This window comes from Acanthopagrus latus, chromosome 2 (genome assembly GCF_904848185.1).
Source record: "Acanthopagrus latus isolate v.2019 chromosome 2, fAcaLat1.1, whole genome shotgun sequence".
NCBI lineage: Eukaryota > Metazoa > Chordata > Actinopteri > Spariformes > Sparidae > Acanthopagrus > Acanthopagrus latus.
Genome location: NC_051040.1, coordinates 15884279 through 15898286, shown reverse-complemented (window position 1 = coordinate 15898286; position 14008 = coordinate 15884279). Strand labels below are relative to the sequence as shown.

The 14008-nt window shown below is 38.8% G+C and overlaps 2 protein-coding genes across 3 annotated transcripts; one reads left to right on the top strand and one right to left on the bottom strand.

Annotated features, from left to right (window-relative positions):
• The first annotated feature begins 356 nt into the window (after nt 1-356).
• zgc:153372 (uncharacterized protein LOC767695 homolog) lies at nt 357-4675 on the top strand. The gene is made up of 10 exons (XM_037123265.1): nt 357-515; nt 833-966; nt 1836-1986; nt 2070-2206; nt 2364-2433; nt 3175-3256; nt 3361-3492; nt 3572-3714; nt 3883-4008; nt 4307-4675. Exons 1-10 carry the CDS (start codon nt 480-482, stop codon nt 4382-4384), a joined length of 1089 nt encoding a protein of 362 aa, XP_036979160.1. The 5' UTR covers nt 357-479; the 3' UTR covers nt 4385-4675.
• Nucleotides 4676-6025: 1350 nt separating this feature from the next.
• Nucleotides 6026-13296, bottom strand: aifm4 (apoptosis inducing factor mitochondria associated 4). 2 transcript variants are annotated; one of them, XM_037123240.1, is made up of 21 exons: nt 12969-13296; nt 12387-12624; nt 12224-12266; nt 11150-11234; nt 10922-11031; nt 10707-10816; nt 10368-10412; nt 10168-10249; nt 9749-9861; nt 9517-9603; nt 9338-9429; nt 9125-9255; nt 8793-8908; nt 8640-8711; nt 8454-8517; nt 8220-8296; nt 7445-7562; nt 7225-7323; nt 7068-7143; nt 6873-6977; nt 6026-6573 (listed from the first exon to the last, which is right to left on the bottom strand). In XM_037123240.1, exons 3-21 carry the CDS (start codon nt 12237-12239, stop codon nt 6543-6545), a joined length of 1629 nt encoding a protein of 542 aa, XP_036979135.1. In that variant the 5' UTR covers nt 12240-12266; nt 12387-12624; nt 12969-13296; the 3' UTR covers nt 6026-6542. The 2 variants fall into 2 exon arrangements, with proteins under 2 accessions (XP_036979135.1, XP_036979143.1); XM_037123248.1 differs by lacking the exon at nt 12224-12266 and having other exon boundaries at nt 12387-13221.
• Nucleotides 13297-14008: the final 712 nt, after the last annotated feature.

The window sequence follows — 14008 nt, the reverse complement described above, 5'->3', positions numbered from 1 at the left end:
ATTTTCTGCTTTTACATAAAGTATTCCTGAGTTGTAAAAAATACCCAAAAGGATGTACGTGAGTAAGTAAGTTAAAGTCTTAAGGTATCAGATGTAAAATGTAAATGTAAGAAATGTATTTAATTATTACACATACAAATACAGGTAAATTATACATAGATTTGAATGAAATAAGTGCAAGTTTTAATTAACCCGCACAATACACATTTATTTTCTTGCTGAAATATTGCTTTTGGTTTCCACAATGTTTTTTTTATTGTATATAGTGTTTTGTTTAGTTTAGTTTAGTTTTGTTCGTTTACATTTTATTTTGTGATCACACCTTTATTCTGAAATAATTGACCGGAAGAGTAGAGTGGGTGTTGGTGACAGAGGGGCAGATCTGGCTGAACTGTAGTCTATCATTCATGTAGAGTAGCGTTTGTCTCTCACACAGTTTGGAGACACGTCTGTGTGTTTGTGTAACGCTGTCGGGCGTAATGGCGACTTGTGACGAAGTGCGGGAAAATGTGAAGGTACTTTAGTTTGAATCGAACACTGATCAGTTTGATTTCTGTCCGGAGATTGTGCAGAAGTTTTTCTTCTGACGCTGTTCTGACGTATTACGTAATAGCTGCTCAGTCGTGTGTGATTCAGAAGTTCTTGCAGTTGAAGATACTGACTTTTCAAGCAAAACAAAGTTATAGTGTGGAAAGTGTAATCTTTGTCAAACTTGATAATACTTGGTATTGGATGTAATAGAAGAGTGTCCACTGATTTATACCTTTTGACAGATGTTAAAGCATGTGTTAGAACAGTTGTTGACCACATGTATTGCCCATCATGTGTGCAGAAGTACTATGGCAGCCTCCTGGAGTCCACTGGTGACCTGCAGACTAGTGCCTCCTCCTGCAGCGTGTCCTGCCGCCCGCTGCCAAAGAGTGTCAGAGATGCTCTCAACCAGGTTCACCTGGAGGTGACCAACAAGTATGGTTTGCAGTCTCACTTTTACTCTTACTGCATCACAGACATCTACAGCAGTGACTGCACACAACATGCACATGTGATCAGTGAAGTCAGCAATAACAAAAGTACCTAAAAAATATCCCTTCATGATCACGACTTCATGACCTTCTCTGTAGACACATCAGAAAACATGCATACTGCATTATCCAGGATAGGGCTGCATAGCACTGACAGAAAATTGCTATTGTGATGAATATGTTTCTTGCTATATATATTGTGATGTATAAAAAGACAGGAGCTCCCTCAAGATAAACTGAATAGCTCCTTTTGGAAATAATTATGGGGATGATTAAGAAGGGGAGTGTTTTTTTTATCAAACAACCACAGTCTGCGTACCATGTATGTTTTCCTTTTTTAATCAGGTCACGAAAAAAGTTGTAGCAGCAAGGGTTTGAGCTAATAAGCATTGATGAACATCCTGTGATGGGACTATTGCACATCTGCACATTGCGATGTCGATGCTAAAACGATGTATTGTGCAGCCCCTAGTCCAGGAGACTGAAATTCAGACATTACTCATGGACATGATTAGTTTTTTCAGTCTGTTTGCATGTGTGCTTCCCATTATTGCACAGTGACTCTCTGCAGTGTTTTCTCTAAGTTTGTGAGAGACTGTGGTGTATGTACAGTTTTTGGTAGGGGATTTTTCACATCATTGGGGTCCAATATCATCACCAAATCTGTCTACCACGGCTGGAAAAGCAGATAATAAATAAATGGCACTCAAAAAGTCCACTCAGCACTTACTACAACTATCATCCTTGAAAAGAAATTTAGTTAATGGTAGGGAAAGCCCTGCCGCTGTTGTCTTAAACGGTATCTTTCTCCAGATTCTTCGGCTGCGGCCTCCCCTTCCCAGCAAAGCTCGAGGGCTGCAGGGTCCTGGACCTCGGCAGCGGCTCTGGCAGAGACTCCTACGCCTTCAGTAAACTGGTTGGCGAGAGCGGACACGTGACGGGGATCGATATGACAGAGGAGCTGGTGATTGCATGCGCTTGAGTGTCCGCACACCATCTGGCATTTGACTTCTGTGCTTTCTGCTGACTTAACTCACTTTCCCTCAGGTCACAACGTCTCGTCAGTACATAGAGTATCACCAGAAGACGTTCGGCTACAAGCAGCCCAACGTGTCTTTTGTCCTGGGGTACATGGAGAAGCTGAGTGAGGCCGGCATACAGAGTGACTCGTTTGATGTTGTGCTGTAGGTTCAAAGTATGCACATGAATGACTTTCAGTGATCAGCCCGGTGTTGTGGAATGATAACTGAATTAACCCTGCACCTTGTACTTGTTTGTAGTCTGTTATTAATAAGACAGCTTTGAGGAGTTGATAAACTCTTTTCCCTCCAATGTATCCAGATCCAACTGCGTGATCTGTTTGTGTGCTGATAAAAGAGCCGTGCTGCAGCAAGCTTACAATGTCCTGAAGGTTAGTCTGAAGAATTTAGCTACATGGAAAAGAAAGATGCACGGTTTTGTATGTTTATAGGTTGAGTCCAGCCCACAGGATGTTCTCTGCAACCTTTTTTAAAAAACTATTATTTCACATTAGCCTATACCTCGGGCCATTAGCGCCAATTAAGGTTTGTTTGTTCTCAGGCCTTCTGGTTTGGTTCCTGTCTCCGGAGAAATGATGCCACAGCAAGTGCAGTTTTCCACGTAGAAAGTTCATCTCGTTCATCAAGTTCCACTTTAATTTCAGGATACTCTCTGCCAGATTTCATACTTGTTTAATATTTTATAAAACTGTAGTATCTTAAATCTTGCATTTACATAATTCAGCCAGAAATGTGGTCAGCTGATAACAAATGGGCCCATGTTGGGGGTTCCTCTTATCAGCTTGTGTTGGCCCAAGTATTGGTTAACAGGAAATAATGGTGGGAAAAAAGGGAATATTCTGAGAGCTAGACCTGACTCCCAGCCCACACTGTAACTTTTAAAAGATGACTTTACTTTTAAAAAAGGCAGGAAACCAATTAACTCAGAATTACCGAGTGAAGTAGACTATTACATTTAAGTTGGACGAGTTAAAAAATGTTCACAACTTCAATTCATTAGTCTGCTTTACTTGGTAATTTTGTTGGTAATTGGTTTCATAAGTGTTTTTAATCCAAGTCAATTTTTGAGATTTTAGTGTCTTACAGTGTCTTCATGCTCTCACTCTACACAGGAGGGAGGTGAACTCTACTTTAGTGACATGTATGCCAGCAAAGTCATTCCCGACCACATGAAGACAGATCCACGCCTGTGGGGTAAAATCACTTTGAACTGTGGTCTGAAAAATCAACGTAAAATGCATAAATACAGAATAACATTAAATACCCCCTTGGTCTGATCTTTTTGTGTTGGGGCTCAGGTGAAGGAATGGGCGGCTCTCTGTTCTGGCAGGATCTGATTTCGTTGGCCCACAGCGTAGGATTCAGCACGCCTTACCTCGTCTCATCGAGCCGAATTGTGGTCTATAACAATGAGCTCAAAGCAAAAGCAGGTACCACAAAGACAGCGCTGACCTGTGATGACGTGTGAAGATTTTCACTCCACAGCTAAGCCCGCTGTTTGTTTTGCAGGTGACATCACCTATGCTTCGTCCACCTACCGGATGTTTAAGCTGCCCAAAAGTCCAGTCATGTCTAAGGCAACGGTGACCTATAAAGGAACGGTGGCTGACTTCCCAGACCAGCTGGACTTTGATTCCTCCAACTGTTTCAAGGTAAGATAAAACTCACATTAGCCCAGTGCTTAGTGCTTTATCAGTGTTGACACAGGAGTATTTGATCACTTGTGGCAAATGCAAGTTTATATGTTTTGCTTTGTTGATTTCATGGGGAAAAAAACTCCTCATTCAATCTAAAAACTTATTTTCTCTGTTGGTTTGCAGAAAGATGTGGCCGTAGAAGTAAATGGAGAGATGGCAGCGATCCTCCAGAGTTCCCGTTTCTCTCCAGATTTTGATATCCAGATATCAGATAAACCGGACAAGTCCGGCTCTGAGTCAACACCTCAGGTAGCTATTGGTCTGCTAAAATGGCTAAAATGCTTTTATTTTGAAAGGTTAGCTACTGACTGCATTCAGAAAGGGAAGTTGACCCAAATTTTGCGCTGCAAGAATCCAGTTAAACACAGGTTTCTTAATCTTTAAATCTGTAAAGTACTCTAATGAGAAGCTTCACATATTTAAGAGTTACTCGAGTTTTACAGAAAAAATAACTTTTTTATAGGAACTGCAGTGCGAGCTTTGATAGCAGCCAAAGATTAATTTCAGTCCCACGTCAAAGTGACTTTTCTTATTGTTTTCCCTTCAGTACTGTCACCTCAACCCGTTCCTGCTGGCAGACAAACTGGGATCATCGGTGAAACAGTGCTCCAAAATTAGTAAATAGAGGTAAAGCTGAATCCTGAGGGAAATGTTTGTGATTAACACTGAATAGAACCACGGAAATAAAACTGTAACATGTTTTTAGACTTTGATTATTTGATTTTGAAGTCCATAACTGTATATTAGAAACAAATCATTTAAGGTGCTAATCATCAACAACCCCTTATCATGTAGCTGAGGACAATTGTCTCAGATGATTTGTGAATATCATCACAGTTTACAGTCGTGTTTGGCAGCACATGTCACACTGATATGCTAATAAATAAACAAAAAGTGTCCAGATACTAAAATCAAACCTTGTGTCGGAAATAAAATAATATCATTTATTAAGTAATAGTTGTAAACGTTTTGTGCTTCAACCTTGACCTACTTGATTTGAAGTAAACAAAGTGCAAATCTCATCTCATTTTCTTCCGCTTATCCGTGAGGGTCACAGCAAAGTGCAAATATACAAGAAAATGAGTCTGTGCAAAAATAGCAATAAAAGCATCTCACCAGTGTTTGTGCTTGCCTGTATTCTGCTGACATTGTACAACATGAAAGAGGAACTTGTACTGGCATGAAAGTATAGCTATTAAATGCACTTAAATAGTTCCAACCAGTATTAATGAGTAAGTAAAGACTGGACCGCCCTGGTTGCAGGAAGTGGGCCGTTAATAAAATATAATGTAATATTATGTTATTAAAGTACAGAAAGAATAAAAGATCACTTTCTGATATGTTTGATAAGAAAGGTTTTACTTGACCTGGAGATGATTACATTGTGTTTTGTTATATAGCCAACAGTAAAACCTAAAACAAACATGATGTAGCAAAGATTGAGAAATAATCTTGTCAGTGAAATGAACAACTGTAGAAAAAAAAATCCTTGTCAGAAAACACATTCCCACTCTGTACCCCACGGGCTGACAGTAGTATATATAATGTCTGAATAATCAGTGGTCGTTGAGCTGCCCAACATTCATTTTAAGACTTTAGTTAGTTATTAGTTACATTAGTTATGTACCACACATTACCACATTTAATCTGGAGTTGAATTTCAAAATGAGAGTAAATAAAGCAGTTTTATCTCAGTTATAAGATAAAGCCTGAACAGTAATGTACATCTCTGCAGGAAACATTTATGATCGATTAAAGCATTACTGTGAACATTAAATGGAGTTAAACAGCAATAAATATTAATGGGATATGACACTACACACTCATCACCATGTACAACCGACCTTGGTAGTTTGTATTTTAGTTACTCTGTAACTCATTACAGATATCATATGTGACATTTCCACATTAAAATGTCAACAAACACAACCAGACCTCTGTTTGTACATATTGCTGAGTTGTGTACTTACATTATCTCAGCTGTTTCCAACAATGTTTAAACCCAGACAACTCTATAAGTTTGCTCAGGGTAATGGTGCGTTTTATCTGATCATCTGTTGCTATAACTTCCAGGAAACTGTGATCAGGTGATCTGTCAGAGAGTGAGGAAGGAAGCTGGCGAACCCGATTAGATGCAACATGGATATAAATTTGATACATCACCTCGTCCATGAACATTTCTGCCTGAGTCATGTCTCACATAATTTTCATGAGGAATGGTCGCTGATTAACGATGAAGATGACAACTCCCGTGATCCCACACTACTTCATGACCTCATCAAACTATGGCTTTTATTTTAATAGTTTTGATTGAGAGACGCCTAGTGGAGGAAATGAAATCATGTGCGTTTAAAGATATTGCAACAAAGTCAAGTGGAGTGTTTGCTCTCAAAATATTTCAAGTAGATAAAATAGCATGAAAAATACTATTTCTTTACTATAATAACAGTACTATGACTATACTTAAACTATTAAACTGAATATTTATGGAAGTTTTTTTTTCAAGTTTCAAGTTCACAAAAATGTTCAGAAACTGCTCATCCTAAGTCACCTCAGTTGTATCCAGACGATGCTCATCACACAGAGATCAGAGTACAAATTCAATAAAGCTTTGTTTGCCTCTATGGTAACAGAGCTGTGAAAAAGAGCAGAGGTCTGATTGGCTTTCAGAGGCCCTGAGGCAGAAAATGGAGAAATCTGATTTTGGCACTAGGAACAATAAAGGGAAAAGGAGACATCCTTCATCAGTGAGAGGTGTTACTCCCGAATACAGCAGTCGCCGGTTATATCTGCAGCCAGCTCAGGTCATCAGCTCTGAACAGATAATAAAGTGAGAAAACAAAATATTCAACAAAAGGAGAATCTCACTGTTATTTGAGACAGGACGTTTAGGTAGAACAGGAGGTCATGTCAGTAACAGTATAAATACTACTACTACTCCTACTACTACTACTACTAATAATAATAAATAATATTTTATTCAACAGTGGATCAAATTCTCTAGAAACTGACTATATATCATCTGCCTTCACAACATTATCTCAAGTACTAAATGTGCCTGCAGTATGTAACTCTTTGTGGTCCAATTTGTGTGAATGCAGCATGACACTCACTGAGCCTGGGCCTTTGTTATGATCTGGCCAGTTGCCATCAGCTCTGCAACACGGGACACGACTGGGTCAAACATCAGGCTGGCCACAGCCACCACCTCCTCATCTCTGTTAAACAAAGGAGAAATGAAAGAAATTCAGCACAAATAGCATAAATTCATATTCAGCTGTATCAGGAGTTATTTCACAGCTGCTCACTTTATGTAAAATGCCAGGAATTTCCTTTCCTCCACTTTGCCTTTGAATATGATTTCTGTGTATCCTTCCCCATAGCCTAGAAAGAGGAAATGAAAGGGAGAAATGAGACTTTAAATATTCTGATGTGAAGGTGACATTTTCTCAATAAATACTCCACCTGTGTATCTGATACTCTTTCCAAGCAGCACAGTCCAGAAGAAAGGAACAGACTCAATTTTGGTTGGTTTGTTCAGCATGTTCAAGGCAGCTACTCTTCCTAAGGTAAAGAAATAAAAATGAAGCATAATAAGGTTAAACCCATAAATATCTTAACAGAACTCATGCAACCAACGAGCACCATATGAAGCTGTGTTTCTTTGAATCCTTCAGTCTCTTACCGTGAGATTGCGACATTTGCCAGTGACCGACGTTCACCCTTTGGTCCCCACGAATGGTCAGAGGAAAGGAGGCAACGTCTCCAGCGCTAAAGATATCTGGTATATTGGTCCTCATGAACTGTCAAAAAAGATTGAGAGGAAGAGCTTTAACAATATGCTTAGTGACCTGTACATTTACAGCTTTACAGCTAAAGAGGGATTCAGATAATCCATCCATCCAAGTCATTCATAAAGAAATCTACAATCCAGCTGCATTATACAACTTAAACAAACAATTCATTGACTTGTATAGACACCCGAGAGAGACAGGGCAGGTCTCATTTTTCACATCACGTTACAATCTGCTCACATAATTACATTACATTACATAGAACCCCTTTAAATCATTCAAACTCAATAAATTCACTTTAGATGGCATACACTACTTGGCTACTGCATTAAACTATGCTACTCTGAAAAGCTTCTACAGGTTGGGAATAAACACAATGCTAGTGCTTTATTGTGGTGGATGACTCAGCAGTTTGATGTTGGGGGTGAGGTGGAAAAGCCACAAAAAAACAGTGTTTGGTTGAGGAGAAAAGGAGGTTTCAGGAAAAACTGAACAACTCTCACATTGTCAGACTGAAGTGGACTTATATACTTATATGCAGGTGTATATTGCATAATGTGAATTTGGTGCTTTGAGAATCCCTACTGTAAAGCCACATTTATGCTTTATTAATAGCTATGTCAATATCACAGTAATCTGGGCATAGGCCTCTAATGACTGTGTTACCTTGTCAACAATCACAGCATTCCTTGAATCCACATCCAACTTGCTTCCTGCCAAGAAATCTGAATTTGGGATTACTCCTGAAAAAGAAGAGATCTTATTGTTGGATTTTTGCTGAACTGCACAGAAGAGATCTGAATTCAAAGTTCATGAAGCCAATACTTGTAAGGCAGAGCAGAGTTTGCTATTTGAACAAAACATTAATAGTTAATAGTTGTAGTAGGATGATAAAATTACCAATTCCCCCAATCACAACATCAGCTTCCAGGACTCTACCACTCTTCAGCAGCACCCCTTTTAACTGAAAACAAAAAAGATTAATATAGGGATCTACAAGAGGATAACAGAGCCGTGAACAACTGTGCTTTTCATACTAGTCAAATGTCTGCAGAGCCAATGCTAACAGCGTAAAAGCAAAATTACCTTGCCGTTCTCTCCTTTGAGCTCTGTGACTGCATCATTCATGTAGAACTTCACATTTTGTTCCTCCAACATCTTAAAAAGGAGAAACTTCTTTTAAAGGTTGCTAATTTTAATAAAAGCTAGTGTCAGACAACTGTCATAGTTGTTTCTTACCTGCATACTCATTTTGCCGATCTCTGGCCCCAGAGATCGCTCATACGGGTATCTGCTGGAGCCAACCACAGTAACGCTAGCAGCTTTGTCTGATAAGTAGGATGCCACCTCCATACCTATTGTGTTAATGGAAAAAAGAATTCAGAGGTCTGCAATATTGGTGTATGTGTTCTTATGAAGCTTTATTTTGCTCTGTCTGAGGTTTTAGCATGAGGTGGCTGTGAAAACACTGTCCAAATGGAGCATCACAAAAACACCTTCATGCTTATTTTTGTAAAGATGATCAATCCAAGTTTCATTAATCTATGTTGAGAGAAACTGAATCTGATAACCTATGAAGGAGGCTCCGATTACAACAGCTTTCTGGCCCAGACTGGAGCTGTGAATCTCTTTTGCGTCTTCGTAAGTCTGCAGTAACTTCACTCCTGCCAGGTTGCTGCCAGGACAGCTGAGCGGCCGCGCTCTGTGAGCAAAATAAGGACTGTTAATGTATATCGCTGTTGTCACATGGAAACCTTATCAAGCGGCAAGATGATGACTCTGACCTGCAGCCAGTTGAGATGAGAAGCTGGTCGTAATGCTGCAAAGTGCCATCGTTCAACTTCACCACCTTATCAGCTGGATTTACAGACACCACCTGTAACACAAAACACAGCTCTTAACATGACCAAAAAGAATAACAGATTATTTTAAACACATCACAAATAGTCCTTTTGCTTCTCACCTCCTTCTGTGTCCACACCTCGATCCCATACTGCTGATAGAAGTCACTTGATCGGAGGAGGATGTCACTGCTGTCCACATTCAGAGCCTGGAAGAGGAAACACCCTTCACTAAAAACTTATGTCTAAAATCACTGACAGAATAATCTACCTACTCATCAAGGCAGGATGATCCACAACAGCAACAAACACACATGAAAACAGGCTTCCTCTCCACTCTAAATGAGTTCTCACCTTACTCAGTTTGGGCTTATCAAATGGAGGTAGGCTGTCTTTGGTTACCATGATGATTCGACCTTGGTAGCAGTGCTGCCGCAGTGTTTCAGCACAAACCAGGGCGGCAGGGCCTGAAATCACAAAACTCTTATTAAGTGGAAGGTTGTCAGTAGTTTGCACGTTGTGTTGAGGAGTATTGTATCAAAATGCTGGTATCATGACAACTTTAATACTGTGTTGAGAATAAGTTCAGAGATGGAGCTTAAACCAACATGGAAGCTCTATACCACCACATTTACTAGACCTTATTCTCTTTGTTTGAATCTCCCCAAAAAATTATTTATTCAATGATTGCAAGATTTTGAAGAACAAAATAAAACAGGACTTGTAATCTGAGGCTTCAATATTCAAGTGTATTCATTACATCTAGACCTTACCGCCTCCTATCAGCACGATGGTGTGTTTGATGTCTGGTACCATGGTGCACATCTCTTTCACCCGCTTTGTCAATTTCAGAGTCTGAGGTGAAACAAACAATCAAGAGACTGTTTAATGTTGTTATAATATTATGTATTTTAACACAAAATGAAATGAAAAATTGCAATAATTTTGAGTTATTTAACGTGCCATTACTTACACTTTTGTTAATGGTAACATACACCTTGCCATCCTCAACTTTTACCTTTAATTTAAAAAAAAAAATGAGAGGAAAGTTTAGATACAGAATGCAGGTTTAGAGACTGTTTATAACATAGTAGTGGTCAATATCATGTTATGGACAATGCAGCAGGTGAAAGATTTACAGCAGCATCCACTCTAAAAATAGGAAATGCTTTGAAAGAGTGAGGAAGTACCTGAGCAACAGCAACATCTGGCAACAGATAAGTTCAATTGTACACTTTCATTGCCTCTTTCTCGCAAAATGTTAATCTGTGTTAATTGCCATTAAATGTTGATCTCTATAGACATGTTTTACCTTATAACAAGGCAGACAGTCCAGACCTGGATACTCTTCAATATCTCCAGTTTTGACGTTAAAACTAGCACCATGGAAGGGACATCTCACTCTCTCACCAACTAGCGCACCTGGATTATGAGAGAACAGAGACTCAACTTGAGGACATTTTAAAAGGCTCTTCATTCAGATATTGCTGTATGGAGATGGGGAGCTGAAAGTAAATGAGTGCTGACCTTTTATCAGAGGAGCATTGTAATGAGAGCACCGGCTTCCAACAGCACTGTACTGACCCTTGGTACGGACAAGCAACACATTCTGCTCCTCCACGGCCACTTCCCTCATCCTAAACACAAAGCCAGGAAGAAGCATTTAATGAAAAGCTACGAAATACAGATGAAGAAGCTTTGGTCGTAAAAAGAAAATCACATTTTATATGGTGTGACGAAAAGTTTCTGACTTACTGTCCATCTTTCAATTCGCCCTCCTCACACACCATCTGAGTCACCTCCTCCTGCTGTTCACCTGGTTCTTGGCACTGATTCATCTCTGCAAGACCCATTTTAAGTTAACATGACTATTGTTAGAGTAAATGACTTGACAAACAGGTTCTGCAACGGACACACAGGATACAGGCAGTTAGGAATTTAACATTATCATTAATGTTAACATAGCATCAATCTAACCATTGATTAGTTCTGTGGATACAATATGTGATTGTACTGTAAGGCTTTTTTGATGACATTTATACAAGATGTATGTACTGTTTTTGAGCCTTTTTAGTCAATAAATACACTTATGCTAAAATCTTTCCCCATATTTATGGAATACTTGGAGTTTTACGGTCCTCCTCACCCGCAAAAATATGACATTTCCTGGCAAAAAAAATGCAATTTCACATCAATTTGGACCATTTTTATATCTGTGTACACAAAACTGGAAAAGCTAGAACAAATAAATGAACAAAACCCAAAATCCTAAGTCATGAAACTTGCTAAAGACATCCTCTGGGGACTAAGAACAATCATTAGATCTGGGAAAAGACAAGTAGTAAGTTTTGAGGCTCTCCACATTGACTTTTACATTTATTTGGCTTGGGTTGCATCCAAAACAGCTTTGGTGCTGCGCCTTAGCCATATAATGATCAAGAAACTTCTAGCCTACTCCTTTTACAGAGCTTATAAAAGGTGCTCTATGTAGTTTTGGGGAAGAAATTTTGATGAGAAATGACAAACTACCTCTAAATAACATCTGAAAAAAACGAATAAACTAACTCACCTTAAAGGAAAACACAACTTCACACTGTTTTTCTTTGTTTATACTTGGTGGACCCTGCCACTGTTCTAGATTGAAACTGTTTGAACGCCTTGTTTGTTCAGTTATGGAAAAAATACATATTTCAGAGTTCGTATTATTACCTCATTAATATTGTCAGTATTTGTTTTCTTTCCTCCAAAACTACATATACAACATTAGTGCAAACGTATGACAAGAACCAACAATGCAAATTAAAAAGCATGACTATGCACATTTTGTATGGGAACAGAAATCCATACGTGCAGCTGGGACATGACGGTGAAGCTGACAGAAAGCGTCAAGTGATGTGAAAGGTTTTTAAAATTCAGCTTTAACTCAAGGTCTCTCTCTAAAATCAGCGGCGTGTATTAGTAAAAAAAACGTCATAGCTCTAGCCGTGCTCACCTGTTTTCTTCCTGCTAGAAGTAGTCACAAATAAAGCATCGGTCCTCTCAGCCTGTTCTTCTGCTGTATCCTCCTCTGAGACAAACAAACACGGGTCGGCTCAAAGCGAGCGAGCGCTGGGGGGACTGCCCGCGTGACATCCAGGCGGCGTCGCGTGCTCCCTTGCTAGCTCCTCCCACACGGTCAACCGTAGCAACCGGAAGTATGGCGGTGCGCAGATCCGCCGCTCAGACGGGTGCTGGACAGTCAGGATGAAGGATAGATCAGTAAGGACAGCTGAGGATGTGTAACTGCAGTCAGAATTGGTGCTAGTCATAACAAACACAATTATGGTGCTGGTTTGGATTTGGAGAAGGAATGTAGTCATGAAAATGTCAAATGTTCGGGCTAGCTTGAGTGCCCTTCCTTTGAATGACGTTCGATTAACTAGCTAATTAAGTAAGATAATTAGCCAGCTAGCTGTTAGGCTCACATTATTGCTTTTAAGCAGCTGTATGATTTTTTGTTTAACTAGCAAGCACTTCAATGAATGTTCCAACCAATGTAAGCACATATGCAATGAATGACACTGAACAAATTTACCTTCACCTGATATTCACTTAAAAACAGCACCATGACCTAAACTAACTAAACATATGTTGAATTAGCCTATGTGACAGAAGAGATTTTTATCACAAGAAAAGATCTTAATAGATTTTTTATTTTTATTTTTTCCCAGAGGCAAATTAAATTAGCTTTTTTTGATTCGTGATTGGATAAACCAAATAAACAAACTGACTTTAAAGGGCCACTACTAAGTTTGGGAGAAGAAATTAAAATTCAGAATTTTAATATTTACAATATTAATGAGGTAAATATACAAACTTGAAACATTTTCATGACTGAATAAAAAAGCCTTCTCAATGGAAATTAAGGGACCCAGAACACTGCCTGAAGCTAGGAAGTTGGTCAACAGTAAAACAATATGAAATTGTGTTTAACCTTTTAAGTAGTTTGTTATTGTTATTCGGGTTTTTCACACATGAAAGCAAAGAGTTTGTTTATTTAGTTTGTTAATTATCACATATAGTTTTCAAGTTACCAGGTTTTTGGCATAACAGTAACATATTCTTTGGCTGCTTTAGACAAAGGCTGATTTAACAGCCAGGCAAACAGAAGAGGTTTCGGGTTAGGGTTAGGGTTAAATGAAATTTAAAAAATGAATTTAAAAAAACTTTGTGAAGTCAGATATTGACTGTACAGAGATGCAAGCAATGTGCCTCTGACCCTATTCATGCAACATTACATGAACTCTAAAAAATGTAAATCTTTTGCCAGAGAATAGTCAGAATAACGAACATTGAGAGCATAGAAATAAAAAATAAAACACTTTGCATTATTATTTTTATAATAAAAAAGTGTCAAAGGAGCAGATGCTGACATCTGTGCCAAAAAATAAGAGTAAGATACATTTAGGAATATAAGTAAACCACAATGAAACAAATCGAAAAGGTATCATATACATTGCATATTGATTAATAATTAAAAGGGATATTGCACAGATTGATATTAATGTGCCTGGGGCAGCATAAGGAAAAGAGATGCCACAACACTCACAGTTTTACATACATTACCAGTAACTG